The 27,125-nt window shown below is 63.4% G+C and overlaps 12 protein-coding genes across 12 annotated transcripts; 5 read left to right on the forward strand and 7 right to left on the reverse strand.

Annotated features, from left to right (window-relative positions):
* Nucleotides 1-2,587: 2,587 nt before the first annotated feature.
* Q8F55_008724 (uncharacterized protein) lies at nucleotides 2,588-4,208 on the forward strand (the record flags this gene model as incomplete). The annotated part of the gene is made up of 2 exons (XM_069357108.1): nucleotides 2,588-2,827; nucleotides 2,919-4,208. 2 exons carry the CDS (start codon nucleotides 2,588-2,590, stop codon nucleotides 4,206-4,208), a joined length of 1,530 nt encoding a protein of 509 aa, XP_069205045.1.
* Nucleotides 4,209-4,416: 208 nt separating this feature from the next.
* NAT5 (N-acetyltransferase 5) lies at nucleotides 4,417-5,462 on the reverse strand (the record flags this gene model as incomplete). Its single annotated transcript, XM_069357109.1, has 5 exons — nucleotides 4,417-4,522; nucleotides 4,566-4,808; nucleotides 4,868-4,961; nucleotides 4,994-5,099; nucleotides 5,286-5,462. 5 exons carry the CDS (start codon nucleotides 5,460-5,462, stop codon nucleotides 4,417-4,419), a joined length of 726 nt encoding a protein of 241 aa, XP_069205046.1.
* A 153-nt stretch (nucleotides 5,463-5,615) lies between these two features.
* Nucleotides 5,616-6,330, forward strand: Q8F55_008726 (uncharacterized protein; the record flags this gene model as incomplete). Its single annotated transcript, XM_069357110.1, has 3 exons — nucleotides 5,616-5,643; nucleotides 5,695-6,065; nucleotides 6,100-6,330. The coding sequence occupies 3 exons, from the start codon at nucleotides 5,616-5,618 to the stop codon at nucleotides 6,328-6,330; spliced, it is 630 nt and encodes a 209-aa protein (XP_069205047.1).
* Nucleotides 6,331-6,677: 347 nt separating this feature from the next.
* Q8F55_008727 (uncharacterized protein) lies at nucleotides 6,678-7,864 on the reverse strand (the record flags this gene model as incomplete). The annotated part of the gene is made up of 5 exons (XM_069357111.1): nucleotides 6,678-6,894; nucleotides 6,944-7,180; nucleotides 7,218-7,358; nucleotides 7,401-7,478; nucleotides 7,854-7,864. The coding sequence occupies 5 exons, from the start codon at nucleotides 7,862-7,864 to the stop codon at nucleotides 6,678-6,680; spliced, it is 684 nt and encodes a 227-aa protein (XP_069205048.1).
* Nucleotides 7,865-7,927: 63 nt separating this feature from the next.
* On the forward strand, nucleotides 7,928-8,953 carry SEC17 (vesicular-fusion protein S17; the record flags this gene model as incomplete). The annotated part of the gene is made up of 4 exons (XM_069357112.1): nucleotides 7,928-8,044; nucleotides 8,124-8,277; nucleotides 8,322-8,502; nucleotides 8,539-8,953. 4 exons carry the CDS (start codon nucleotides 7,928-7,930, stop codon nucleotides 8,951-8,953), a joined length of 867 nt encoding a protein of 288 aa, XP_069205049.1.
* A 135-nt stretch (nucleotides 8,954-9,088) lies between these two features.
* RSM10 (mitochondrial 37S ribosomal protein uS10m) lies at nucleotides 9,089-9,955 on the reverse strand (the record flags this gene model as incomplete). Its single annotated transcript, XM_069357113.1, has 2 exons — nucleotides 9,089-9,812; nucleotides 9,858-9,955. 2 exons carry the CDS (start codon nucleotides 9,953-9,955, stop codon nucleotides 9,089-9,091), a joined length of 822 nt encoding a protein of 273 aa, XP_069205050.1.
* A 651-nt stretch (nucleotides 9,956-10,606) lies between these two features.
* Nucleotides 10,607-12,199, forward strand: Q8F55_008730 (uncharacterized protein; the record flags this gene model as incomplete). Its single annotated transcript, XM_069357114.1, has 7 exons — nucleotides 10,607-10,975; nucleotides 11,035-11,055; nucleotides 11,141-11,262; nucleotides 11,297-11,660; nucleotides 11,721-11,755; nucleotides 11,793-12,120; nucleotides 12,158-12,199. 7 exons carry the CDS (start codon nucleotides 10,607-10,609, stop codon nucleotides 12,197-12,199), a joined length of 1,281 nt encoding a protein of 426 aa, XP_069205051.1.
* A 132-nt stretch (nucleotides 12,200-12,331) lies between these two features.
* SYR1 (arginyl-tRNA synthetase) lies at nucleotides 12,332-14,277 on the reverse strand (the record flags this gene model as incomplete). Its single annotated transcript, XM_069357115.1, has 3 exons — nucleotides 12,332-13,859; nucleotides 13,896-13,960; nucleotides 14,032-14,277. 3 exons carry the CDS (start codon nucleotides 14,275-14,277, stop codon nucleotides 12,332-12,334), a joined length of 1,839 nt encoding a protein of 612 aa, XP_069205052.1.
* A 387-nt stretch (nucleotides 14,278-14,664) lies between these two features.
* NRK1 (ribosylnicotinamide kinase) lies at nucleotides 14,665-15,576 on the forward strand (the record flags this gene model as incomplete). Its single annotated transcript, XM_069357116.1, has 3 exons — nucleotides 14,665-14,699; nucleotides 14,738-15,225; nucleotides 15,320-15,576. The coding sequence occupies 3 exons, from the start codon at nucleotides 14,665-14,667 to the stop codon at nucleotides 15,574-15,576; spliced, it is 780 nt and encodes a 259-aa protein (XP_069205053.1).
* Nucleotides 15,577-15,639: 63 nt separating this feature from the next.
* Q8F55_008733 (uncharacterized protein) lies at nucleotides 15,640-16,684 on the reverse strand (the record flags this gene model as incomplete). Its single annotated transcript, XM_069357117.1, has 3 exons — nucleotides 15,640-15,782; nucleotides 15,814-16,266; nucleotides 16,339-16,684. 3 exons carry the CDS (start codon nucleotides 16,682-16,684, stop codon nucleotides 15,640-15,642), a joined length of 942 nt encoding a protein of 313 aa, XP_069205054.1.
* Nucleotides 16,685-16,912: 228 nt separating this feature from the next.
* Q8F55_008734 (uncharacterized protein) lies at nucleotides 16,913-18,798 on the reverse strand (the record flags this gene model as incomplete). The annotated part of the gene is made up of 3 exons (XM_069357118.1): nucleotides 16,913-18,355; nucleotides 18,499-18,651; nucleotides 18,706-18,798. 3 exons carry the CDS (start codon nucleotides 18,796-18,798, stop codon nucleotides 16,913-16,915), a joined length of 1,689 nt encoding a protein of 562 aa, XP_069205055.1.
* Nucleotides 18,799-20,389: 1,591 nt separating this feature from the next.
* POM1 (serine/threonine protein kinase, CMGC, dual-specificity) lies at nucleotides 20,390-25,490 on the reverse strand (the record flags this gene model as incomplete). Its single annotated transcript, XM_069357119.1, has 5 exons — nucleotides 20,390-20,419; nucleotides 20,456-21,014; nucleotides 21,051-22,810; nucleotides 22,847-25,394; nucleotides 25,429-25,490. The coding sequence occupies 5 exons, from the start codon at nucleotides 25,488-25,490 to the stop codon at nucleotides 20,390-20,392; spliced, it is 4,959 nt and encodes a 1,652-aa protein (XP_069205056.1).
* Nucleotides 25,491-27,125: the final 1,635 nt, after the last annotated feature.

A 27,125-nucleotide genomic window follows, 5' to 3' on the forward strand; every position in this document is an offset into this window, starting at 1 on the left:
TTTATTGTTATTCCAGCAAACGCCGGATTGTATATTCAGGACTATTGACATGGCGATCGGGGGGAAGTAGTGCGCTCGACGTCGAGCCACGAGCCTCGAGCCAGCCGCGAGCCAGCAGCTTGCCATTGCCGTCATGACTCGTCACATGAACACTTGCCTGGATACCATGATCGAAATTCCTCGTGACGCAGATGGTCAACGGCGCGTACAAAGCCAGACGCCGAGACTCCGAGACCGAGAGAGTACAAGCGAGATCGAGCGAGAGCAGCCTGTCTGCGTGGCCCCGGCCCCGGCGACGGCGACGGCGACTGGTTACTGGCATCTCGGGCTTGGCCTAGCACAGCACCGACGCGCAATGTGCCTGCCTGATCCCTGCCGCGCCCACTGTCGACATTGACAAGTTCCTGAGACGCTCTCTCTCTCTGTCTTTGGGTCGCCGCCTGACGCACGCGCGCACGCATGCATAGACGCTGCAACAGCTCACAATCTCTTTGACGCGCGCACACGCCCTGGCAAAGCCAAGCTGCGACAATGCGATCGCAGGTACCTTGTGCGGCGCGCACCGCGTGTTGCCGGCCTCGCTGCCGTACACTAATGGTGCAGAAGCACATGGCTCACTCACTCGATAGCTAGCTTAGCAGGCAGCAGCAGTCTATGTTTGGCCGACAACTTCGGATTGTGGGACCTCGATCTCCCATGGAGCCTTGCATGCATGCCCCTTTGCCTCGCCTCGCCTCGCCTCGGCCTGACCTGACTTGACCCGGCAACAGACGACGACACTTGGTCGTGTTGCTGCCTGCCTGCCTCCTGCCTGCCTGCCTTGGCCTTCCTGGGCCGGCCGGTTCCCCTGTCATCGTTGCCCTCGCCTCCCGCTCCTCCCTCCTCCTCCCCCTTCTGCCCCTCCTCCCTCTTCCCTTGCCTCCCCTCCCCTTGCCCCCCCCCTCCCATCCATATCTCGTCCTCACGACGGCGACCACTGCTGCATCTCGGTCCCCGCAATCAAGCTCATCACCCTCGTCGCACCGTGTGACGAGGTTGCACACGACAACCTTGTCTCCAGCCTCTTGCCCCGCTCGACTGCAAAAGGCTAGCTAGCACAAGCTAGGTCTCGTCTAGGCCAGGCCCTCGCTCCCTCGCTCTTGACCCCGTCCGTCGTCTACCGAGCGACGACCGAGCGGCAGTGGTTCAAACCGGCCCAGTTCTATCCGCGCGTTGGTCTGAAACGCCAAGGTGGAATAGCAGCAACGACGGGTTTGAATCAACCCCTTATTGTTCTCAAGCACCAAAAGTCGAGACCGCACAGTGAGAAAGAGAAAGAGACAGAGGCAGAGAGAGAGACAAGCGCCTCCGTCCCTGCCTGCCTGCTTGCCGGTGAGTGGTCCAGTCGTGGTCTCCGGTCGTCTGTCATCCGTCCCCGCCGGCCTCGCCCCGTCTTTCCCTCATTGCTCCCATCTCTCCACTCTTGTCTCTCCTCATTGCTATTCAAGCCAGCCCTCCCCGCGCTCTCCCCCGCAGTCGTCTGTGGATATTACCGACGCGCGACCCCCCCACCCCGCCCAACGGCTACACGGCACGGGGCAAGCACGCACGGCGCGAAAACGGTGTCATTGGCCTCTATCGCATCCATCGCATCCATCGCACCCTCGCTCGCTTCGGCATCCCCCCCCCCACGCGTACTCGGCCTTGTTCTCACATTATTCTCCAGCCTTGCATATCGTCTAGACAGCCAACGCATCGACTACGACATCATCTACGATCACGAGCCATTACATTTGGCACGCCATTTGACTCGAGCATGCTCTAGTTTGGCGGGCACCCCCGCCTTCACTACAGCCGCGACACGTCTTCGACCGGCCCTATCACCCATCGCTCTCTGGCATCTGCGGCTCCCCCAATCACCTTGAACCATATGGCCAGTGGTGGTGCCGTCGCCCCACCACACCCGCCGACGGGCGGGGGTTCATCCTCTCCGCCAGGAGCAGCAGGCAGCAAGGATCGCAAGAAGTCTGCGCACTGGACCGATTCAGACACAGAGGTGCTCATCAACGTCTTGTTACGGCATCGTGAAACGGGGAGAACGACCGACAATGGCTTCAAGCCCGGCGTCTGGGACGAAGCATCTGGCCTCTTGGAGCGTACCATGTACATGGGAGGCCCCAAGACGCCGGATGCATGTAAGAGCAGATGGCAGCGACTTCAACGCGACTACAAGGTCGTCCGCGAACTCGAGGCACTGCGTGGCTTCTCTTGGGACCGCAGCCAACACCGGTTACACGCCAGCGAGGAAGCCTGGGAAGCAGCGGAAAAGGTGAGATTGCCCCATGCCCCATGGTCGTCCCGCGTTGTCGTCTTGTCGCGGCGGCCGGCTGGAGGGCGAATGGCTTACTCTGTGACTGCGCACGCGCTCGCTAACACGGCAAACGCCATGCAGATCACTGAAGCGAAGAAGTACAAGAAGATCCATTTGCCGTGTTTTGATCAGCTGGCCATTCTCTGTCCAGCAGAGAGCCTACGGACCCGTCCACGACTATCACGACCAAGAGTATCATCGACGTCGCTGGCATCGGACGGGTCTGCAGTCGTGTCTATGAACCTTACGCCAACGACGGCCACGAACCCCTCGGCTCCCACGATTGTCGGCACCCTTTCAGTGGCCGAGTCTGTGCACCAACACGACCAAGCAAAGATCCTGAACGCGACCCACGGACATCATGATCAGCATCAGCAACATCCACTACACCAGTCGGGAAACCCAAACCTTATGTGGCCACCAGAGGCCGATGATAGCATTGAGCGTATTGATGCCTCATTTACGCTCCCTGATAATGTGAGTAGTGCCTGTCCTGGCCGAGCGTGGCCGAGCGCGGACGCGTGTGGCGTGGGCGTGGTGACAACCTCGCGCTGACCATGGCGCCCAGTCACAGCATGCCTTTTCGATGCACCAGCAGCACAAGCGCCTTCCGCCTCCATACGACTCGGCGCTCCTCTCAGGCCCCGCGGCTGCCCAGCTCTCGCCCAAGCGTCAGCGCACAAACTCTGGCAACGCCCGCCGCACCGGCCTCCAACATCAGCCGACCCAAGCGTCGGCACTGTCATCACAACATCCGCAGCAGCAACAGCAGCAGCAGCAGCATCAGCAGCAACAGCAACAACAACAGCAGCAGCAACAGCAACAGCAGCAACAGCTCTACCAGATGCCGATCGACACGCAACGGGCAAACCCGTTGTCCCAGACGCACGCCCCGCAGCACCAGCTGCCGCCTCATCACCAACCGCCACCACCACACACATCACATCCCCCTCCCCAGCCCCAAGCGCATCAGCACGCGCAGCCTCTCTCTGGATTACCACCAGGCTCCCAGGGTGCACCGCAGCACTCGTATACCCACCCGCACGCGCAGCCGCATACTACCCCCAACACGACACATCTACCGCCATTCGGTCGCACATCGCCTCCCTTTACCCCAACCGTCATGGACCCCTCTCTGCCCTCACCAACAGTGTACCAGACCCCCATCCCACCTGACGCCTCGCAGCTGTTTTCTGATTCGGCGACCATCAACGGCGGCCACAATGGCAACGCCAATGGCCACAATCATGCCCGTGCCGCCTCGATTGGAGGTAACAGGCATAACCGCATGAACAGCTACAGTCAAGCACCGGCCAACGGCACGCGCCATGTTCGAGCGGCGTCGACAAAAGCTGGCGACAATCGGCGACAGACGATGCCCGCAAGCAACCACAACCGCACAATGTCGACAATAACCATTGGCGACCGCATGCAGTCGGGCGATCGAGGACGTGGGATGAACGGGGGAGGAGTGCCTCACCACGAAGCATCCCTCTCGCCTTTGGCACCTGGCCCAGCGACCATTGGCACGGTTCAGGCGCCGCTGATACCCGTCGCTGGCGGCATGGGCCTTGGGCAGGATGCCGGAGGTGTTGCATCTAGCGGCAATCTCTCTGGTCGCGTGCACGCGGCGCCCGAGGTCGTTGCCGGGTGGTCGGACGCGCAGCGCCTCACCGAGGCTGTTCTCCGCCTGCAGGAGCAGGAAAACCTTGCCGACGACGAGATGCTGGCCGTGCTGCAAGAGTTTGAGGAGAGCAGTCGGGCCGTGACGACCTACCTGGCGCTCAAGCTCGAGCACGTGCGGCTCAACTATCTCGGCAGCATCATTACAAAACGGCGACACTCGCATGCTCAGTAGAGTAGACTAAAAAAACAGGGAAAGCGGGGATTCTGTAGCAGTCGTGATCTTGGTCAGTAGGACGGAGCATTAGTTGTCACTTGACAAAACCCATGCCACATCATCTTGCAGTGGGAGTGTGTAGTGGGAGTGTGCAGTGTAGGGAGCCTGCAGTGTAGGGGAGCATGGTGCATATCCTGGTGGTGTGCATGCGGGAGCGGGTGGTGCTCTACTTGGAGTCGCCGTTGGCGCCCTCGCCGAGGGCGGCGGCGATGTCGTCAAGGACAAGGATCCACGCTGCGCGGGGGTCCATTTTCGAGTAGTACGTCTCGTTGCTGCGTGCGTTAGCGCGGCGTACGACCCCAACGAGCCACTCACACACCGGCCTCCTTGAAGCCGAGGCGCTCGTAGAAGCGCCTGGCGGCGTCGTTGCCGACCTGGACGTGGACGAGGGCGCGGTTAACGGGCTTGCGTGGGGGCGCGGGCTGGAGCGCGGCGCGGGTCGCGGGGCCGGACGCGGGCGGCGTGGGGGGTGGGGGCGCGGTGGGGTGGAGCGCGGCGCGGAGGGCCTGGGTGACGAGCGCGGCGCCGAGGCCTTGGGAGCGGTAGGGCGCGAGCACGCTGCGGCGTGAGCGAGCGCAGCGAGCGCGGGGGGAGGTGGGGCCGGCAGCCCGACTCACGCCAGCGTCAGGATCGTCAGCGTCGGCGCCTCCTTGCCGGACAGGTTGTCGAGGCGCGAGCAGCACGCGCCGACGGGGATGTCGGCGTAGTAGACTGGCGTTAGCGGTGCTGGGGGGGCGCCGTACCGAGCTTGTTGATCTCGTCGAGCTCGGGGTCGAGCACATCCTTGTAGAACTTTTCAGAGTAGACGATGGGGAGGACGACGGCGTTGATCTTGCGGAGGGTGCCGGCCTGAGTGAGCGCGCGTCAGCGCGCGAGCTCGATCGGCGCGGCGACGTGTTGGCGGGGGAAGGGGGGAGAAGCTCCGGCACGGCATCACGCGCGCTGCCACGACGGCGGCCTCGCCCCGCACATGCCGAGCCCATCTCCGCCGCACCACGCCCCGCCTCGCGGCCGGCGGCCGCTCGGCTTACTCACATTGTTCACCGTCAAACTCGTGAGCGTCGCCTTGGGCTTGGGCGACACCCTGCGCCCAGTGGCGCCATTAAGCCGGACGCTCTCGTGCTCGCCGCGGGCGGCGAGCGCGTCGAGGTCGAGCGGCGAGGAGACCGTCCCGGCCGTGCTGTAGCTCGTCGTCACTGCTGCTGGGGCCATGGTGTTGGGCTGGTGGGGGAGAAGCGACGTCGAGGAAAGTCGAGGTGGATCGCGGTGCCGATTGAGATTGTCAGGCCGCGGAGTACGCGCCATCTCCGGCCTGAAAGAAGTTGAGTTCGGCGCGGGGGTGGGGTCGACGTTCATCAACACACCATGAGCCAGGTTAGAGACAACGTCCAGGGTGGGTGACGCCGCTGCCTGCTTACCGCGCGCTCGCTGACGCTCGCGCCAGCCGCCCTCGCGCCGCTCCCCATCGCGCTCACGGTCCTCGCCTTCGTGCTGGGCTACCAAGCGCGGAGCGTCCTCTCCCCCGTGGTGGTCAACGCGCCGGCCGGGACCCGCGCCGCCTCGTCCAAGGCCAAGCGCTCGACCTCGCCCGTCCCAGCGCCAGAGGTGGCCGGCGCGACCGATTCCGACTCGGACGCAGAGGACGAGGCCGCGGCCACCGCCGCAGACCTCAAGGCCGTCCGGCCGGGCGGGGACGAGATCAAGCTCGTGCTCGTCGTCAACGACTCGCTGAAGATGACCAAGGGGAAGATCGGCGCGCAGTGCGGGCACGCCACGCTCGCGTGCTACGAGACGCTGGCGCGCTCGAACCCGGCGGTAAGGAGAGGAGCTGGCGCCGCTGACACCACAGCTTATCTCAAAGTGGAAGATGTATGGCCAGCCCAAGATCGCGCTGCGCTGCGCCGACACCGAGGAGCTCGAGGCGCTTGCGCGCCAGGCCCGCGCGCTCAACCTCTGCGCGCGGACGATCCAGGACGCGGGCAGGACCCAGGTCGCGCCTGGCTCCAAGACTGTGCTGGGTGTTGGACCGGGCCCGGCGCGTCTCATCAACCAGGTCACTGGCAAGCTCAAGCTGTTGTAGCGCAGCGTAGAGGGCATGCAGTGTGCTGGTGGAGGGTGGGGAGGGGAGAGAGACAGGGGACTTCTTGGGCTGCTGCTGATGGCCCTCGACGTACTATGTGCTACGTTGCTCTGACTGGCGCCTGTCTCGCTCCAAGACCGACGCGTACGCTCTGCCTGGGCAGTGACCAAGACGCACCTACGCACCCACCGGGTAGCGCTTCGGGTGGCCCGCTGGCCGCTGGCAAGCCCACGCCCACACCAATGGCACCATGCTACATCTGTTGCTGCTGATCTATGAGTTCACCGCGGCGGCCATACCCGCCGCACTCCTTCCACTCCACATGCTCATCTCGCCCCAGGCCCGCCCTAGTACCGCCGGTCGCGGTCAGGGCCCCAGCCGCCGTCGTCGCGTCCGCCGCCGCCGCGACCGCGCGCCGCTCCTGGTGTCCAGCCGAGCTCGGCCGCCTCCGGCCCGTCGCCACCGCCGTTGCTCAGCTTTGACCGCCGTGAAATGCGCTGGCTCGCGTGCACCGACGACACAAGCGACTTGGTCGGGTGGCACAGGTGCATAAAGTTGCAGAAGCTGCGTTGTCAGTGACGTCCTCCCACACCCCTCTCCCACGCCCACTTACCCCTCGCGCTTGCACTCGCCCAGCTCATTCTGGCGGCAGCACGCCTCGCGGAAGTCGCTCACCGGCGACAGCTCGGCATGCAGCGGCCGCATGCCGTACCACCGGTTGTTGAGCATGTCGACCGCCTTGCCGGCCTCGGCCTCCCACTCGTACCGCACGTAGACGTTGCCCTCGAGGTGGTCGCCGACATTGTCGCAGACGTGCATCTCCTGGACGTTGCCGTACTTGCAGAGCTCGCTGCAGGGTCAGCTAAGCACAGGCTACACCCACTCACATAAAGAAGTCCTCGTAGAAGCGGTCAAAGTCGGCCTGCAGCTCCTCCTTGCTTAAGGCAGCGCCTTCTGGCGTGTGCGCAGGGTTGTTGTAGACGTTGGGAAGGAGAACAGTCTGGGAGAAGTTGGGCTTGATGTGTTTTCTGTACAGTCAGTTGCTGAAGCTTGGGTGCCCTTCAACTTACCTGGAGCAGCGGTCACCATGCCTGCAGGCGCCGATCTTGAGGTAGAAGGAGCAGTTGACACGGTCCTGCTCGGTGCCGCTGTGGGTTAGCAGACCGACGGAAGGAAGGGACTCACTAGATGTGGGCGAGATGGGACGCCATGTTGGTGGGTCGAGGTCAAGGTGTGTGTGGGGCTGCTTTTACGCGTTGTGTGATGTCGAGTGATGAATCTGGCCGCAGTGACGTCGCTTTGAGCCTTTTGAGAGAGATTGTTGATAAGATCAAGAAAGTTGAAAGGCGATTGTTGTTTCTGCTCGCTCGCTCGATCACGTCTGTCGAGAACGTCACTTGAGACTGACTGACCGCCAGCACCTTCCGCCACACGCTGACTAATCCCGCTTCCGGCTGTCTGGCTTTCCCACGGTGGTCTCCTACCCTTGGCTCTGCGCCACCCGGCAACGTCACTCCACCTACGCAGCGTGCATGATGCCACTTGGACAAATAACGAGCAGCCAACCTCACTCTCATCACACCCACCGCACACAACCATGGCATCACGCGGCGACGACCTCTTCTCCAAGGCCGAGAAGAAGGCAAAGTCCTCAACAGGATGGTTCAGCTCGTCGAGCTCAAAATGGGAGGACGCCGGTGACCTCTTCCAGCAGGTAGGTGGAGGGACGACGCGGCGGCGGCAGCGCCTGCCCGAGCCAGCACAGCACGGCCCCAACTCGTCTAACGCTGCAGGCCGGAAACGCCTACAAGGTCGACGGGCGCTGGACCGAGTCGGGCAAGGCGTTTGAGCGCGAGGCCGACTGCCGCCTGCAGGCCGGCGAGAAGAACGATGCGATGAACGCGTTCCACAACGCCGCCAAGAGCTTCAAGAAGACGGACCCTGCGGGTGAGTTGATGGTGTCGCGAGAAAGACCTAGCTCACCTCGCCAGCCGCTGTCAACGCCCTCCACGCCACGATCAAGCTCATCATCGAGGCCGGCAACTTTAGGCAGGCGGCCGACCGCGAGAAGGAGATCGCCACCATCTACGCCCAGGACGGCTACGACATTGCCAAGGCGCGCGACAGCTTCCAGCGCGCCGGCGACTGGTACAAGCAGGAGGATGCCAATGCGTGAGTGGGCTACACTACGGCCAAGCTAACCGTCAGCACCGCCAACCAGTGCTACCAGCAGGCTGCCGAGCTCTCGGCCGACCTCGGCGACTACAACCGCTCGGTCGAGCTGTACACGACCGTCGCCGACTGGTCGCTCACATCGCCCCTGACAAAGTACTCTGTCAAGGAGTACTGGCTGCGGGCGGTGCTGGCGGCCATGGCCACGGGCGACCTCGTGCTCGCCCAGCGCCTGCTCGACACGTTTGCTCAGAAGGACGTGACGTTCCCGTCCACACGCGAGGCCAAGTTTGCCAAGGAGATTGTCGACTCGTGCGAGGAGGCCGACATTGAGCGCTACACGGCCGCCGTGTACCAGTACGACCAGGTGACCAAGCTCGACAACTGGAAGACGAGCGTGCTCCTGCGCATCAAGAAGGCGCTCGAGGAGGACGACAGCGGCCTTACTTAGACGATGTGTGCCTGGTGTATTTGTAGAGGGCATGCAGTGTTCGGATTAGAGGGGGGGTCAAGGTGCCGAGGTCGTGGGGTCAGTAGCAGCGCCAGCACGGTAGCTATGAGATGCTGCATGTGCTGTGTGTCTGCTCTATGATGACTTGGGAGCTTCGGCCGCTGGCTCGGCAGCAGCCTCGGCCTCGGCGGCCTCCTCCTGGACCCTCTCCAACTTGTCCTCCTTCTCGGCCTCCTTCTCAGCCTCAACCTTCTCGAGCTTCTCCTCCCTCTTGGCCTCGGGCGCATCGACCGCCTTGGGCTCGTCGTCAAACTCGAGGCCCTGGCTCAAGGCCTTGACAATCTCTGCCGTCGCCTTCTCGAGCTCTGCCGCGTCCTTGCCCTTGACCTGGCCCTCGAGCTCGGCAATCTCGCCGCGGGCAAAGCCGTACTCGACATACTCGTGGACGTAGGCCTTGATGCCTACGCCGGCAATGCCGTTGCGCCGCAGGTAGCGGAGGTAGAGGTCGAGGACCTCGCGCTCCGTGTCAAACACCTTGATGGTGCGGCGGTGCGTCTTGCGCTCAAAGTTTTGCTGGGCCTTCTTGTGTACGAACGGCGACTTGAGCACCGTGTTGAGCTCCTTGGTCGTGGGGAGGCGCACGATGCCCGACGTCGGGATGCGGAGCGAGCGCGCAGTGTGCGCCGCAAACTCCGAGTACAGGTCGAGGTTGGTCGGGTGGTACGCGCGCAGGTGGACGGTCGCGACGTGCACGCCCTCGGGGGCGGGGAGCGGCTGGAGCTTGGGGAAGACAAGGAGGCCGTCCTCGTTGAGCTCCACCTCCTTGGTGGGTGTGGCGGCGACCGAGGCGACCGAGGAGCTGACGGGGTCAGTGATGCGAGGGCGGGCGCGGGAGCTAGCTCACGAAGCGCGCGAGGCAGCGCGGGATGTTGACGCGACGGCCGAGGGGCGGGCGGTGCGCGCCAGGGCGCCGATGCTGCCCATGACGCGGTTTGAGGCCATGGTGCGTTGTGGTGTCGGAGCTGGTTGTAGATAGCGATGGACGCTGTAGATGGGTTGCACGCAAAGAAAGTCGACCACCGGCCGGACGACTTTCGGCGATCGGGGGGCATGCCGTAATATTTCCCCCCAGTTAAGCACGCCAATGTCACGTGCGGTGCACATGGCCGCCGCCTTGCGGGCCTTGCGTCCAATTGCGCCGACTTGCCCCACCCGGCTCGGTCGGTCCGTTTCGTCTGGCGACTAGGCGGAATGTGCCTAGTACGCGGATGATATCTTTGTACTGCTTTTACTCCTTGCGGCGCCAGCAGCGGTTAGATCCAAATCGAACACCGCGGTACGGCAACGGCAAGGCAGGCAAGCGAGCCGCCATCGGGCGGGCCGCCCTTCAGCCAGCCAGCTTGGTCGGCGGGTTTGATGCGGCCATCGGTCAACGGGCCATCTCGAGCGAAAGACAAAGCCCACCAACGGCGGCGGGCTTTGGGCCTGCCATTGTGTCCTGCCTTTGTCCTGGCTGCCTGCCCGCGTCGTGCGACGACACAGTGACACTTTCCGCTTTTATAGCCCAATCTCGTTACACTACCTACCCGCCTACTCGCTCGACCTCCCCACAACAAACACTCACTCATTGCATACACTGCACACTCTACCACCATGAGCAACGATACACCAGCGCCCATCCCGGTGCCCCCGCCAGTACCACCACCACCAGAGAAGGGCCGCAAGCCGCTATCACCACTCAAGCGTGTCGGCAACCGACTCACAAAGAAGCCGCCCAAGGTGCCACCCAAACCGCCCCCAAAGGATGGTGCTGCTGCTGGACCAGGCGCACCGCCGGCCCTCTCACCGACGACACCAGTGTCAGAGGTGTCCACTCCCAGATCACCACTCTCACCCCTCTCGCCACTCTTCACCCCGCCGCCCCACATCGCAGAGCAGATTGCTGCGGCTCAAGCCACCGCCGCCGTCCAAGTCGAGAAGATTGACACTTCCATGGCCATGGTGGCCGATACGCTGGGGGGCGTGAGTACGAAACCTGCGCTATTACTCGTTTGGGGGCGCTAACGTACTCGGCCGGCCAGTATGACAAACTCAACGGAATGGTATGTCGCTCTCTGCTCTGCTCTGCTCTGCTTTGCTCTCCTCTACCTCGGCTGCGCTGCATGACATGCACTGACATGACCCCAGATTGCGCTATACAACCCCTCGCTCTATGTGTTCGCCACGCAGAGCTACCTGAGCATTACGCCGCTGCTCAACCAGCCGGCAAAGCTCATGTTCGTGCTCTTCTTCTTCACCGTCGTCGCCATGTATGTCTCAGGTCGTGTGCGCCGCTGACAGCAGTATCGTGCCCGTCGCCGCCATCCCCATATCGTTTGTCGCACGCAACCTGGGGCACTACTACCTGATATTCACCGCCCGCACAATCATGCGGACAGGCCTGTCGGCCGCGCCGCCCTACGTCAAGGGCACGCTCGTCGTCATGGTGCTGTCGGCGTCCTTCCAGCTCATCCCCCCGGCTCTGCTCGACCTGCGCTACCACTTTGGCGCGCTCTGGGCGTTTGTCATCCCCGCCGTGCTCTTCATCACGCCGACGCCCGTCAGCCCGCTCGCCGGGCTGATCTCCGACTTGATCGAGACGCACATCCACGCCGCGCTCAAGGGCATCGACCTCCCATTCAAGATCATCGCAGAGAGATCGACTCAGGTGGGTTGGCTTGTCGTGCATGCCGCCACCTACCGCACGCATGAGCTGACTGACCTCCAGGCAATCATCGCCGCCGCAGCCATTGGCGGTCTATTGTGAGTTGCGAAGACCGACGCCACTGACGTACCCCAGCTATATTGGATACCTGGGCCACCTCGCAGCCTACGTCCTCACCTTCCTCCTCTTAATGGCGCAGACGCTCCAGGTGTACGGCACGCCCATCCCCGTCGACGAAGAGGGCAAGCCCACCGTCGAGGGCGTCCACGCCCAGTTAATCGGCTGCCATGGCCTCATCGCCATGTGGGCCATCCGCGTCCTCGTCACGGCGTTCGAGGAGTTTGAGGTCCCCGGCATCTTCTCACTCAGGGGACTCGTTGTGCACTACATCCCAACCTACTACCTCTGGATCACCCTCCTCTTTGTTGCAATGGTCGCGACCACCCCGACCCATAACGAAACTGTACGTGCTTCCGACGGGACACATCTGACACGCGCAGCACCTTACGACCTGGTATGCCCAAATCCTCACAAAGTTTTAATTGTACCCCACATGCCACCCACCCAACCATATAACCTTTACCCCATATAAGATTTATTTATACAACGTGTGCCTTGTAGCCGCCCCCCTTAAATGTCATGTCTATGCATAGTGCACGCCTACTACACGCCTACTACATGCGCTCGATAGGAGTGAGCGACAGGATCCGCATGGCCGAGTTGAGCACGGAGCGGATCTGGATGAAGATGAAGAGACGAGCCTGCGCCTCGGCCTCGGACGCGCCAGAGACCTTGATCGTCTCCCAGGCCGAGCCGACCAGGTGGGACAAACGGAAGCACCAGCCGACAATCGTCGAGGGCTCACGGAACTTGAGCGCGTTCTTGACGGCCTCGGGGTAGAGGGCAAGGTGGTAGATGATCTCGTGGATCTTGGGGTCGTCGAGGATCGAAACGTCGATCTCGTCGGCCGAGTCGACGACGTGGACGTTGGGGTTCTTGCGCTGAACCGAGCACAGACGAACGTGCGAGTACTGGATGAAAGGTCCAAAGTCGCCCTCGAATGACGTGCAGCGCTTGATGTCGAAGGTGTAGTCGCCGCCACGCTTGCCAGTCATGTCCTGGATCTTGACAGCCGTCGAGCCAATGATGGCCGACGTTCCCTCGGGGTCCTCGACCTGGGCGTACTTCTGCTCGTTGCTCTTCATCTGCTCGTGCATGGCGTCCTTGGCGTCGGACAGGATGTCGGACAGGAAGACGACGGTGCCCTTGCGGGTGGACATGCCGTGGACCATTCCAAAGGTGATGTGCTCAATCTTGCCCGCAGTCTCCTCGCCCATGAGCTCAAGCGTCTTGTTGAGCTGCTTGAAGTGGAACTCCTGCTGCTTGGCAGTGATAATAATGTGGTGGTCAAACTTGTAGTCGCGGTACTTGTCGTACGCGCCTCCAAGATCACGGGTGAGGTAGATGGTCGTGCCGTCGGCCTTGCGGATGATAGCCTTGTCCATCTTGAACTTTGTCAAGTCGACAAGGAGCGCACCGCGGTCCTCGCACGTGAGGCCCTTGTCCTCGCAGATCTTGATGGCACGCTGCATCGACTCGGGCGAAACCATCGACTCGCCCCAGTAGACGTCAAAGTGGACGTTGAGCGTGGCGTACGTCTCCTTGAGCTTGTCAATCGACAGCTCACGGAAACGGCTCCACTGGGCGAGAGCCTTGGCGTCGCCGTCCTCCATGGCCTTGAAGACGCGCTTGGCCTGGGCGTGGATGGTGTTGTCGGCGTCGACGGCCTCGCCGGCGTTGAAACGGGCCTTCTCGGCGTCATTGTCCTTGTTGATGGCGACGTAGACCTCGAACAGGTGGTGGATGGGGTCGGCAAGGAGCTTGGCCTCGTCTCCGTACTTGTCAAAGCCGATAGAGAGGAGACCGTACTGGGTTCCCCAGTCGCCGAGGTAGTTGAGGCGGGTCACCTTCCAGCCCTGCGTCTCGTGCAGGTTGCAGATAACAGCGCCGATGATGGTCGAGCGGAGGTGGCCAGCGTGGAAGGGCTTGGCAATGTTGGGCGACGAGAAGTCGACGAGGAGGTGCTTGCCAGCGGCCTCGTCGGTGGTGCCGTAGGCCTCGGTCGTGGACTCGGGCTTGGCGGCAGCGGCCTTGGACATGCGGTTGACGGCCTGGAGGATGTGGTAGGTGAACGACTCCTGGCTGCGGTGTCAGCGGGGAAACTCGATTCCTCCTTACTTGAACTGGAACATCAAGAAGGCACCCATCTGCTTGACGCTCGAGAGGTAGTTGTCGGGCTTGAACTGCAAAGAGTCAGTGGCACATTCCCGCGCGGGCCAGCACGCGCCAGCATGCGCTATGACAGTTTACCCACCACATCAAGGACCTTCTTGGCCCACTCGTCCGGCTTTCCCTTCTTAAAACGGGGGATGGCCACGGCGAGGTCGGCGCCCTTCTTGCCCGTGTCGACGCCGGCGAAGATCTTTTCCGGCGTCTCGTCCCATGCCTCGGCGACGAGCTTTGCGACGGCGGCCTTGAACTGCTCAATGGGGACGCGGGTGTAGTCGACCCCTGGGATCTGGGGGACCGGGGGAAGTTCGTAGGATTTTCCTGGCGCCATGGTGGTGGAGAATCGGGTGGCGATGGGGGGGAAGGAGGAAGGGAAGGCGATTGGCGTCGGGATGCGGGGGAGGGGCGACGCGAGTAGTGGACGACGAGCGATACGGCCGAGCGTCTGGCGAGCGATCGACAGGCGCTGTATGGTGATAGCTGCTGTGTGTTTTTTAATCAAGCGCGAGGGGGTGCGCTCGAGATGGGAAAGCGATGGAGATGGAGAAACACGACGAGTTGGACGAGGTCGAGGTCGAGGCCAGTCGTCTCGATTTCAGGATTTCGATTCAAAGTGTCGGTGGGTCAGTCACGTGACTGTACCTTGCCTGCCCGAGTCGGGAGTCGGATAAGGATCAAGCGCGATGAGCAATCGACTTGAGCAACGACAACAACGGCCATGACAAGGACGCGGGTGATTCTCGTCGGCGTGGGGTGAGTAGAGCGTGGTTCTGCGGCGCTGACATGGCCAGCGGCGCAAGTTGTGCCGGCAAGACGTCGCTCGCAAAGCACCTGCGGCGGCTGCTGCCCAACGCGCTCCTGCTCCACATGGACGACTTTGCGCCGGCGAGCGACGACGTGCCCATCTCTGCCGAGCACGGCATCCAGGACTGGGACGACCCCGAGACGTGCATCCTGTGGCCCAAGGCGCGGGCCGCCATCGCGCAGATCAAGAAGAGCGGCGCCCTGCCGGCGGGGCACACGAGCAACGACCACCTCAACCAGCTGAGCGCGGTCGGGATTGACGCGGGCGTCGAGGCGCACTGGACGGCCGAGCTGAGGCGCGTCGCGGACGACAGCACGGCGCGCGGCGAGGAGATTGTGTGGGTGCTGGTCGACGGCTTTGTGCTGTACTACGACGAGGTGGTGGCGGGCCTGCTCGACGTCAAGCTGTTTGTGCAGGTGCCGTATGGGGTGCTTAAGGCTAGGCGGGAGAAGCGGTCGACGTATGCGCTGCAGAGTGGGTAGCGTGCGAGCGGCGAGTGCGAGCGGTGCCAGCCGCGAGCACTCGACGTGAGCCACAACACTGGCCGTCGTCCCAGCTGACTCCCCAGACCCCGACTCCATCGGCGAGGTGTGGACCGACCCGCCCAACTACTTTGACAACATCGTGTACCCGGGCTACCTCAAGGCGCACGCGCACCTGTTCGCCAGCGGCGACGTGGAGCGCGGCGCGCTGCTGCCCGGCAACGGGCTCACGGTGCTGCGCCCGGGCGAGGGCGAGGCGGGGATGAGCGCGGCCGTGGGCGAGGCGTGCGGCGTGCTCGTCGCCGATGTAGAGCGCGGACCCAGGGTGTTTGTCGAGGCGTAGAGCGGCTATACTAGGCGCTACGGCGCAGATAAGTACATAGATGAGATGGATCTTGCAGGCTGGCTACGGCGCGTCGTCGCCGCCCGCGACGACAAACACGGCCGACATCCGGCCCGCGTGCATGCCGACCACGCGCCCAGGAGGCAGCGGCATGCGCGTCCACTCCGGCACGGCGGCGCCGGGGAGCCCGAGCTGCCCGAACGCGTCTGGCGTCAGCGCGCCCAACGTGGGACTCACTATCGCCGCGCGCCCACACGCCGGAGGGGGTGAGCGCGAGCTCGAACCCCGCGCCGAGGGCCAGCGCGGCCACCTCCTCCTCGTCCTCTTCCTCCGCCCCCTCCCCGCCACCCCGCGGCACCCGCACCCCCTCCACGCCCCCCAGCGCGTCGAGCACGAACCCCTCGCCCGCAGCCGTGACCGCGCCGAACCGGTTCCCCGGGCCGCCTGTTACCGCCACCACGCCGAGCCCCTCGAACGGCTCGAGCACGCTCAGCTCGGGCCCACCCCGCGCGCTAAACGCGAGCTGCAGGACGTGGGACGCGGCGCCGCGCCGCGCGACGAGCAGCACGCGCGCCTCGGCCGCGGTCAGGGCTATGCTGTCTGCGCCGGCGAGGTAGGGGTGGGTGAGGGGCTGGGCGCCGGTCCCGGCTACGAGGTCGGCGAGCGAGGCGAAGTGGTACACGCCGCCGCCTGCTTGTCAGCCGCGCCAGGAAGCCAGAGCCAGGAAGCCAGAGCCAGGAAGCCAGAGCCAGGGGAACTCACGCGCAACGCCGACCGCCGGGCCCAGCGCCGTCGCCGCCGCGTCGTCCCACTCGCCCGCGGACGCGCGCCACGCCCGCGCGAGGAACACCCTACGCTGTGAGAGCAGGCCCGCGGGCCGGTCGTGCGCCGTCAGCACGCGGGCTATTGGCCCCGGAAAGGCGGTGATCGACGCCGCGAGCGGGTCCTCGCCCCACGCTTGGCCGGGCGTCACCGTGCACGTCCAGTCGTGATGCTGCACGCTGGGCGCGGCGCCGAGGTCTGTCGGCGCCCGCAGCGTCGCGGCCGCGCCTGGCGCTGGGTCCAGCGCGCCGGCGATGTTGTTGCCCTGTCCTATGAGCCGGGGCATGGTGTGTGGGGTTGGACGTTGTTGTCGTGGCTTGTTGTGGTGGCCCTCGAAAGTGGAGGTTGGGTCGGGTCACGAGTGGCTCCGCGGCGTCGATGTCCGGCCCGACCTTCGCCACGCCGCCCACGCCGCGCCCAAGATACATTCAATACATGACTACACCGCAGCATAGTACAATCTACACGTGCTCTACACAACGATAGTACAAGATCGTCCACGTGTGTACACCCCCTACGCCGTCTCCATCGCGTTGGGCTTCTCCTCGAACGGACTCCGCAGCTCCCCGCTCGCCTCGGCAGCCGCCGCAGGCAGCGCCGTCATCGCCAGCGCGCCCAGTCGCCCCTTGCGCGTCTGCCGCGGCCGCTTGATCACAACGTGCCCGTCCCGGTCACTGTCGCTGTCCCAGCTCGAGCTCGAGTGGCCGCCGTTCTGCCGTGGCGCCGCGGGCTCGAACGCCGACCCCAGGCCGAGATGATTGAATGCCGCGGCTGGCGGCGCCAGCAACTCGGTTGCCTCGCCGCGCCGCGCGCGCTCGTCACCCCGCGTCCGCCCAGACTTGGGCTCGTAGGAGTGCGAGCGGAGGAGCCGCGGGACCGACGTGTCGGGTGCCGACGCTCGCCGCTTGGCTGGCGAGTGGGCTGGGGACGGCGACGACACCGTCACCATGCCGCCAAACGACGAGATGGTCGGTGTGCGCGGCGAGGCGTCATCGCCACCAATCGTGGGCACGGGCTGGGTCTCCAGCTCGGCCTCGAGGTCGCTGGCGGTAAAGCTGCGGCCGCGCTGCAGGAGCGACGGCCGGCGGCTGCCATGGTCGCTTCGTGACGAGCTGCGGGACAGTGACCGCCCACCCATCCCGAGCCCTAGACCCAAGGCCAACGGCTCAGCCGTCACCGGCGACAGCGTAAACGACCCTCCTCCTCCACTCAACGGTGGTGTCTCGGCGCCACCCAGTGGCGGGCTACCCGACTCGGGGCCCAGCGACGCGGTCCTGGCCAGCCCGACCGCCTCCTTTGCCGACCGTTGCAACGTCGTCGACAGCCGCAACACCCTGCCCGTCTTCTCACTTGGCGTGTCCGAGTCCTCGTTGTCGAGAAAGTCCATGCTGCTGACGCGCTTGACGCCGGGTCGCGCGAGACGTTCCTTGCGCGTAAGCTTGCGCTCGGCAACCTCGGCCCCCAGACGCGTATCGGCCAAAGCCAGGGTAGCAAGCTTTGCACGCGTCTCGGTAAACGAATGATGCCACGTCTTTAGTGAGAACGTGCGAACGGCTTCGTCGCAGGGCGCGGCGCCGTTGTCAACGGTCGAAGCCGAAGAATTGGACGTGGCGGGCGACGGCAACAAGGGCGCCGGCGCCGCCACGGCCAGAACGGGTCGCGAGTCGGCGCTCCCGATAGACTCCGAGTCTGTCGAGCCGGCAGCAGACTCATCAGCGTCCATGCTGCTGTCCGAGGGTGAGAGAGATGCCGAGGTACGACTCCGACGGGTTGGACGTGAGCTAATTACTGGCGCGTCGACAAGGACAGGAACACCCTGAGACTGAGTTGTGCGGGTTCTTGGAATAGTCCCACGCGAAAAGGAACGCAAGACGAGGCGCGCAAGTTCGTCGAGAACTTCGGGTGTCGGCATGGCGCCCGGGGGAAAGTGGAGTGCGTCTGGGGGTCGTGCAAGGATCTGTATGCAGCAAGCCACGGGTCAGCGCGGCGACTTGATGCGGTCTGGCGCCGGCTGTCGATCGTGGTGCACGCCTCGCGCCTCACACAGGCGCACTCGGTCGGTGACTACCGCCACCACGATTAGCCGCGGCAAGTACTCACCGTCTCGAGCACCTCTACCTCGTCCTGTGTCCAGGTGTCGCGAATGACAATGTCGTCCGGGCTGGGGGTGAGGAGTGCGAGGCCCGACACGTCTGGCGTGAGTGGTTCCGGGGTCGCTGCAGAGAATGGAAGCGAACGGGGAATGCCGCGTGCCTGTGGTCGTCAGCGGCTGTGTGGTGGAGCGGGCTTGTTGCCACCGCTACTTACCAGCTCGTACGGCAGCGGGGTGCAGGGGCCCGACGCGGCGTCGGTCGCGGGCGGCATGGCCAGCCGCAGGCTGGCAGCGCCTGCGCGAGTCATGACGGCTGCGGGGGGCGGGGCGAGTAGTGGCTGGCTGGCGTCGGCGAATGCGCGACGAGATTGAGTTGTTGTTGGCCGAGATTGAGTAGTGACGGCGTGACTGATCGTCGCTGGTGGTTTGGGTCGTTTGGGTCCGGGAGTGGAGGGGCGGCGGTGAACAGAAGGGGGGGGCAGCGACGTCGAGTCGAGTAGGAGGGAGGGCAAGCACTGCGCGCACTGCGTCAAGCAGCGTGTGGGGCCGTCAAGGCGGGGGTTATGCGTATAGGCGGCGAGGGGGGGTAAGAGGGCAAAGGGGAGATGGATGCAACGAAGAAGAAGGATGCGAGTGGTGGGGCTGTTGTATGCATCACCTGCGCAGAAGGCGGAAGGGGGGAGGAGGAGGGAAGGCGTGGGGCGGCGGCGGCGGCGCTTCTTGGTACAGGTCGAGATACACGCTGTCCATTCCTGGCAGTCTGGCGCCGGTCGACTCATCGCTCGGGAACCACGAGCCACGAGCCGCCCAGCCGCGAGCCGCCCGCCTGCCCCTCCGCTGCCACCGCCGCCGCCCAAGCCTAGCCTAGCCTACTTTGCCCACCCTGTCGAGCCCATGATGCATGACAGCATGAGCCGGCCCGCAGCCCGCGCGTCCGTCAGCTTAAGCTCCCATTCCAGTACCTCTTGGATGCTGCCCTGGCCGTCCGTCTAGGGCTCCACACTCGCGCGTCTTTGCGCGTCATGTCTCCGTCCTCGCCTCGCCTCCCCCTCCCCCAGCCCCTCCCCCCTCCCCCCAATAGTCAATGTCCCCCCCATGAGTATTACGGCAATATCGTGCCTGTGGCGCAGAGTGCCTGACTCCACCGCACCGCTGGCCACGCAACGACGCGGCGCAGCCTGCACACAACTGCGACTGCTTTTATCCTCGACCCAGCTCACATGATGGACGCATATGTACCAATGACGTGGGATGCCCGCTGCGTCGCTCCCTTGGCAGCCAACAGCAGTGCTAGCTCGGCGCGTGCGTTGCATGATGACGACTTGCTCGTACCCACGCTCATCCCCAACGCGTCAGTCGCGTCCAATCCAGCCCACCCACCCCAGATTCTCGCTGCCCTCCCGTCCCATCTAGCCTAGCTAGCCTAGCCCAGCCAGCTTCCCATCGCCTCAGCCACCATACCCACAGCACAGGTGGTACTGCAGCCAAAGCCTCGCCACCAACGTGCCCGTCCCGACATCCACATCCATCCCCCATACCTCCTCCCTCACGTCACTTGGACCGCGGTCGAGATGTCGAGATCGACGATTGGATCTAACCCAAAGAACAACCTTGCGCGCCCAAAGTTACTCCCGTTAATATAGCAAATGCATATCGGTGTGGGGCGGCGCCAGGCCTCCTTCACAGGCGCGCGCGGGAGTGGAATGGTGAAACAACTGCGACGACTATAGTCCAGTGTGTGTGTGTGTGTGTACCAGGATACGGAGTGCGAGGTGCTCGTAACGCCGAGGTAATGTATAGGCCAAGAGCGCTGATGGGGGGAGGGGGAGGTGTATGATGCTCTCGCAAAGCGAGGATTATGCAGGTGATCGAGTCCAATTATGTTACAGGTCGTCGAAATCAGGCCATACTGACCTTTTGAGCGTTAGGCTGGACGTCAGCACACAATCATAATCCCACACTCACGACGTAGCTGTTCCGTGCGTGAAGTCGCGCCGTGGTGGCCGAGACGCCGACACGAGACGCGGAGGATGGAGCCTGCGAGGCTCTCGCCACAAGAGGCGTAGGAGGCGAAATGACAAGGGCCTTCTTCTCGCCGTTCGTCAACGTCGCGCGCCTTGCGCTGGGAGTGCCAAGAAATGACGATCGCGTGTCACGCTCGGGTGGAGGAGGAGGCTGTCTACGCCGTCCGGCGAGGATCCACGGGTGCCTCATCGCAGACTGCGGTTTGAGGCGCTTGTCGGGGTCCCAAGTGAGACACTTTGCGATGAAATCGACAAAGAGCTCGTCGTTGCACTTGAGAACCGAAGCCAGCGAACGAGTGCCAGGTCGACGTCGCTTGCCCTTGGCATTCACAAACGGACGAGGCGCGCCGGCTGTGTCAAAGAAGAGCTTGCGCCGCGACGCCTTGTTGATCAAGGACGACTCAGGGATGCCGAGGACTTCCATGATGCACGCGAGTTGCTCGTGCTCGTTCTCTCCAGGGAAGATAGGGTAGCCAGTATACAACTCGGCGAGGATGCACCTGACGTTAGCGGTAGTGACACAACGACAAACTCACCCGAGGGACCACATGTCAATTGCCATGGCGTAGTTCATGCCCAGGATGACCTCAGGGCTGCGGTAGAAGCGGGATTGGATGTAGGTGTAGACCTTTTCAGACTCGTGGCACGACGATCCAAAGTCAATGACCTTGATCCCACTCTTTGCCGGATGGCGTAGGAGAATGTTCTCAGGTTTGAGATCACAGTGCACGATGCGGTGCTGGCGCATGAGCATCAGCGACGACAGCATCTGAGTCGTGAATCGGCGGATAACTGCCGTCGAGAAGCCGCAGAACTGGTTGGCCTTGATAAGCTCGTAGAGGTTGATGCTGAGGAGCTCGGTGACAATGCACAGGTGACCGCGGAAGTAGAAGTGGTCGGTCATCTTGACCATGAAGTGCTTGTCCTCGGGGTCCCACTCGACAATCTGCTGGAGGATCTTGACCTCGACCAACGCCTGGGCGTGGAAGCGCTTCTTGTTGCGGATGATCTTGACCGCGACTGAGCCGCCAGTCTTGTGATCACGACAATGGACAACCTGACCGAACGACCCCTTGCCAAGCACACTGATGACTTCGTACCTGTAGCACAGGTGGTCGCCTTCGACGACAATGTAGTCGCCCCTCTCGTCGTCATAGCCGTGGTTGTAGATCTTGCCGTCGGGCTGAGGCGCACGCTTGACGTTTCGCGCGACGTAGTAGATGAAGTCGAAGTCGAGCACCTCTTTGCGCTCATAGTCGGAGAGCGAGTTCAGGTGGCGTGAGATAAATGATCGTTGGCTAACAGCCTCGGCGGGGTCGACGTCCTCGGGGAAGCCAATCAGATCGCTGAGGTCGTCCTTCTTGGAGCTTGTACCAGCTGCAGCACGAGCCTTGCGTCGAGCGACGTACGCCGCCATCTCGGCGTCGGCAGCAGCCTCTTCATCGTCTGTGGGGCTCTCCGACGTCTCTGGGGCCATTGAGATGCGTCTGTTGGTTCCAGTGGAGGACGAGAGGGATAACCGCGAGTGGGCGCCATGAGACATCTTCGAGTGGAGCGACTTGGACGACTTGATGGGCTGCGGCGCAGGAGGCTCGTTCTCAGCATCTTGACTGACCGAGTTTCGACGACTCAAGCTGGGTCGCGCCTTGGCAGAAGCCGAGATGGTCATGGCTGTAGCGGACGACGGCAGTTGAGGGAGCGTGCGTCTTGACTGCGGGACACCAGACACTGGAGGGGCGCCCATGGTTTCGCGACGCGAGGCAACCGGCACAGCAGCTAACGGCGGCTGGGGAATACCAGACCCGCTGAGCTTGCGGGAAGACATCGGTGCCAGGAGGTGCGTCCGGTGGACAGCAGACGACGGCTGGAGCGACTGGCGCACGTTGGTGTTGAAGTCGCTGAACTCGTTGACACTGGTGCTTGAAGGAATGTTGTTTGATGGAGTCGCAAGGACGTTGGCGCTTTGACTCGTGGCCAGTGTCAATGTTGACGGCAAGGCCGGCGGGGGCATCGACGAGTGCGCAGCCTGGGTGTTAGGGGTGACGACCGAAGGGCGCGATGCCATGCGCGGAATCTTGGTGGGTGTTGCCATGGGCGGTGCGCGCGCCGCGTCCGACTTGCGCAGTGATGTCAAAGACGTCGCGTTGTGCAGCGTGCCAACGGGCAGTTTCTTGACCGGGGGGGTTGCACCACTGATGGTCGACTCCCTCGAGACCGACGTGTAGTGCGTGTCAACAGATGGCTTGCGGGTGAGTGACGATCCCATGTTCGGAGGGTCGCCTCCGGAGGATAAAGTCTGCGGGTCAGCATAGCGGCTAGACGGAGTGCTCACCATTCCACGAGCGCGCCCGCCAGCCCGTCCCACCGAGCCCGATGTCGTGGCCTGCGCAGCCGTCGTCGCCGTCGCCGTCGGTGACGGCTTCACCTCGGGCCTTTCCACCACGGTCGGTGCGACTTGCTGCGCCAAGCCCCGTTTCGACGCGCTTCCTCGCAGCATGTTTGGAATGTGCATTCCGAGCACCGACTTGCGGGTGCTCGACGGCGTGCGCTGCGTCGACGCCGCCGAGCTCGGAGTAGGCGGCGGTGGAGCCTGGGTAGAGAAACGCGGTGTTTGAACTTCTGGTGGCGATGCAAGCTTGTGCGCAAGGGAAACCGACGATGCGGAAGCACGACGGAAAAAGGGGATGGATGAAGGGGCGAGGCGCTTGGATCCCGACTTTGCCGGCTGATGGGCGGCAGATGCACCAGATGCGACAGGCGTAGCGCTGTGGTTCGAGCGCGCATCGGCGGTAATGGACGTGTTGGCCAGATCGACAGAGTCGCGTGAACGGACCTGTTGCAGAGGTGCAACCATACCGACTCGGTGGTCGACGTCGGACCAAGGCGTCTGGGGTGTCGACGGAGAGTCAATCGTGTCGGGAATAGGGAGGGACGGCGAGAGTGTCGGGGGCGAAATGGTCATCTCCTTCTCCTTGTGAAGCTTGTTGAGGTTAAGCGCCGACGAGAACGACCACTTCTTGCTCATCGTCCGCGAGCGTGGAGTATCATGCGATGTGGTGCTCTCGGGCGAGTACTTTTGTGGCGACGGGAAGGCGACCTTGGGGATAGCGTCGGGTGATTCCCTCTGCGCCTCTGCGTGCAGTGGCACGAACTGCATTGGAGCAGGGGCTTGACCACCAACGGCAATGCTCGACAAGCCTTGGCGCATCGATTGGTAGCCTCGGGGCAGAGGAGGCACCGGGGGGACAAAGCCCTCCCCAAGACGGTCGTCGGAACCACCGCCTTCAGCAGAGGACATGTCACTGGCGAGGCTTGACCGCCGTGGTGCCTTGTCAAGGCGGCTATCCCGGTTACCAGACGGTGGCGTCGAGGACGACTGAGTGTAGGAATCGCGCGGCGTTCCAACAACACTCGGCGACGATTCGCGCTTCTCGAATGTTAATGGAGGGAGGTCCTGGGTGCTGGCGACGCTGTCATGGCCCACTCGGCGGACGGGAGGGAGATCCTGGCCGACGTCGTACCAATTGTTGAGCGGCGAATCCTTGCCCTTCTGGGCATTGCTGTGGACACTAGAAAGGCTGTTCTTTCTGTTCAGTCGTCTTGCGGTGTCGGGAGGTGTGACAGGTCTGCCCGGCTTGGGCGTCGAAGAAGAGGCTGTTGAGCCGTTGCTCTTCTTGTTCGGTGTGCCCAAGCCATCCAGCTTACGAAGCGCCTCTGCCGCTGAAATGGCGTCGGTGACCTTCAATGACTGTGCTCGCGAGCGCATCGACTCGGAGCGGCCGAGTTTCGAGCCATGACCAGAGACAGACCCAGGCGGGGTACGTGACGAAAGGTTGGGGCCAGACGTCAGGTTGGAGCCCGAGGTCGAACCCTTGAGAATCTGGTTGATGCTCGCTCCAGATGGGCTCGGAGGTAGGTGAGAGAAGTCTTTCGGCGTCATGAGCTTCAAAATGTCATGATGCGTTGCACTCGGGCTGGATGGCGTGCGTCGCTTCGATGCAGACGTTTCACGCGAGCCGGGAGGCGTTCTGCGCTGGTCACGACGGTGCTCGAACGTCTGAGAGTCCGCCGAGTTTGGAGGTGACATCTTGCTCGGTGGAAGCGGGTCCATTAACTGCGCAGGGGAAAGGTGTGGGGCGCCGCCCGAAGCCGCCCGCGACGCCCGGCGTGCGTAGATACGCTCGCGAGCGCTGCCTGGCACCGGAGCAGCACCGAGCTGCTCCGCGGGGAGGGGCGAACTTGGCAGCCCGTGGCCAGTAGACAGGAGCTGGGCATATGCCGCGTAGTCTTTGGCCGAAGGCGGGGCCGATGCTCTGAGGTTTTTGTTGCGCACAGGTGACTTGGGCTCGGGCATGGCGAGAGATGCGGCCAAAGCTCCATTGTCGATGGACGACTCAAAGCTGAAGTCGGAGATGGAGAGCAGCGAGTCGAGAGCCTTTACACCAGACTGGCTTGACTCGTTCAATGGGCGCTTTGGAGTCTCGTGAGAGACGGAGCGGTGCCGCATGCGCTGCTGCCGTGGGCTCTCCTCGGTCACACGTTCCATAACGCCCACGCCCGTGTGGTCGGCCGCTCCCCAGACGGCGCCCCCTTTTGGTAAGGACCCAGCGTGTAACGCGGAAGGGGGCAGGGAGGGCATTGGCGGGCTGAGAGAGAAGTCGTGCGGCATGCTCGGGGTGCGGAGGTGGTGCCGACTGGCAGAGGTTGCTCCCCATCGCGGTGTTGCCAGCTCGCCAACACCAACGAGTCCACGACGATCAATATTAGAGGGGTCGGTGTAGTCGGGCGTCGTAGGGTGGAATGACGAAGGGGGAGGCGATAGGCCGCCGCCTGTTCCCAAGTAGTCGTTGGGTACAGCGCCGAGGTAGTACGAGTCGATGCTGGAGGTTAGCCAGGACATCATCCACCACTCACGATACCCGGTCGCCGTTTGCGCCAGAGCTGGCGATGGAGGTTCTCTGGTCGGCCGTCGACATTTGGCTCTCGTCGATGCCAAATGCCGAGAGCGGGGCGTGAAGAGCACGATTTGACGAGGATCCAATCAGTGGGGAACTGTTCGAGGGGAAGGGGACAGCTTCGGCGTGGCGGGCCGACGATTGAACCTGATGAGCAAATTCCTCTGCTCGCGTGGGAGCAGTGGGCAACGGGCGAGACAAGCGCTGCAGTTGTTAGCAAGAGCAGCCTCTCTGGCACGTACGCGAGCCGAACGAGCTGGGATATGTGGTTGGGGCCAGCTCGGTGCCTCCTCTGGCATCTCTTGCGCCTCCTCGATTGCCTGTCGCGATCGCGGGCTCAGATCCAGAGCCGCTGGTGCCGGCGCTCGCCGTCCTCGCATGCTAGAGTTGAGCGCCGACGTCGACTGGGAGCTTGCGAGAACATGCTCCCGGTGATACGCTGACGGTGGTGTGTACGCCTCGATCCGATCATTCCGTGGTTGCGATCTGGGGCTGCTCGTCCAGTGCGGTGGCTGCTGCTGATAGGTGCTGCCGTTATTAAACGACGACGCGGCCGCGGCAGCACCCCCGTCGTCGCTGGCGGCATCCTCGAAACGATCTGCGTCGTTGAGGGAACGTGGTGATGCTCCTGGTGACCAGCCGAGTCCCATTGGGGCTGGAGCGAGGCCTGTGACTGAGGAAGAGGCTGCTGTAGAGCCCGGACCTGCAGTCGACCAGACAGAAGAACCGCTAGCCTGGCGATAGGGCACCGAGGGTTGGCCGGGCGCATGCAATGGAACGCCTGCGCTGGGCGGAGAGCCTCGCGCGGCGGAGTAGGTCATAGCGCTGGGCGGGGCGGGGCGAGGGGGGATAATTTACTGCGACGAGGTCGACATGAGAAGGCCGAGCTATGATGGAGTGTCAGCAGTGTGATGAAGGTCAAGCGGGCGGGCGAGCGGGCGTGATGTTGCACCTAGGGCGAGCGAGTGACGGCGGGCGGAGATGTGAGAGGTGATGGGAACGTAGGTGTGTTTGACACACGAGCCGAGGGGCGGGCGGGCGGACGGACGTACTTCTAGATGGAGATGGGTGCCAGGCGGCGCGGACAAGAAGAGTCGGGCGTTTGAGCCAAACTGCGATGCGTGTATGAGGTTGTCGGCGCGCGTCGGCAGAAGAGGGGTGTGTGAAGAGGTCGCCAAGGTTGGAGGTGGGAAGGCGGCCAGTGTGGGGAGGGAATTAGGTGAGGACGTGTCTATCGCTTTTGTGTCGCGTTGTCGTTGATGCGAGGGAGGGAGAGGAAGGGAGAGAGGAGAGAGAGAGGGGAACGAGTTGGTGGTTGAGGTGGACAGTGCGTTGTCGCTCGCCGATTAGGTCGATGGCGGCGGTGGTGACGGGGGAAGGAAAGAGGGGAGGGAGGGAGAGTGAGCGAGCGAGAGCGAGCAAAGGGATGCGGTAAGGGATGGGACGGGGGCGGCGGCGGCGGCGGAGGGGGGATGGGTGGGTGTGGTAAAGAGCTAGCACCAGTTGTTTGGGCGGGTGATGGTAGTTCCCTAGTAAGGGGGAGAGGGGAGGGGAGCGAGGGACAGAGGGCACGACGCACACAACTGTTGTTGTAGAATGTGTACCGAGTGACCAGAACGATGGATAGTGGTGGTGTATGCCCGTGGTAACAATGTC

This window comes from Vanrija albida, assembly GCF_041260175.1.
Source record: "Vanrija albida strain AlHP1 chromosome Unknown contig_7, whole genome shotgun sequence".
Classification (NCBI taxonomy): domain Eukaryota; kingdom Fungi; phylum Basidiomycota; class Tremellomycetes; order Trichosporonales; family Trichosporonaceae; genus Vanrija; species Vanrija albida.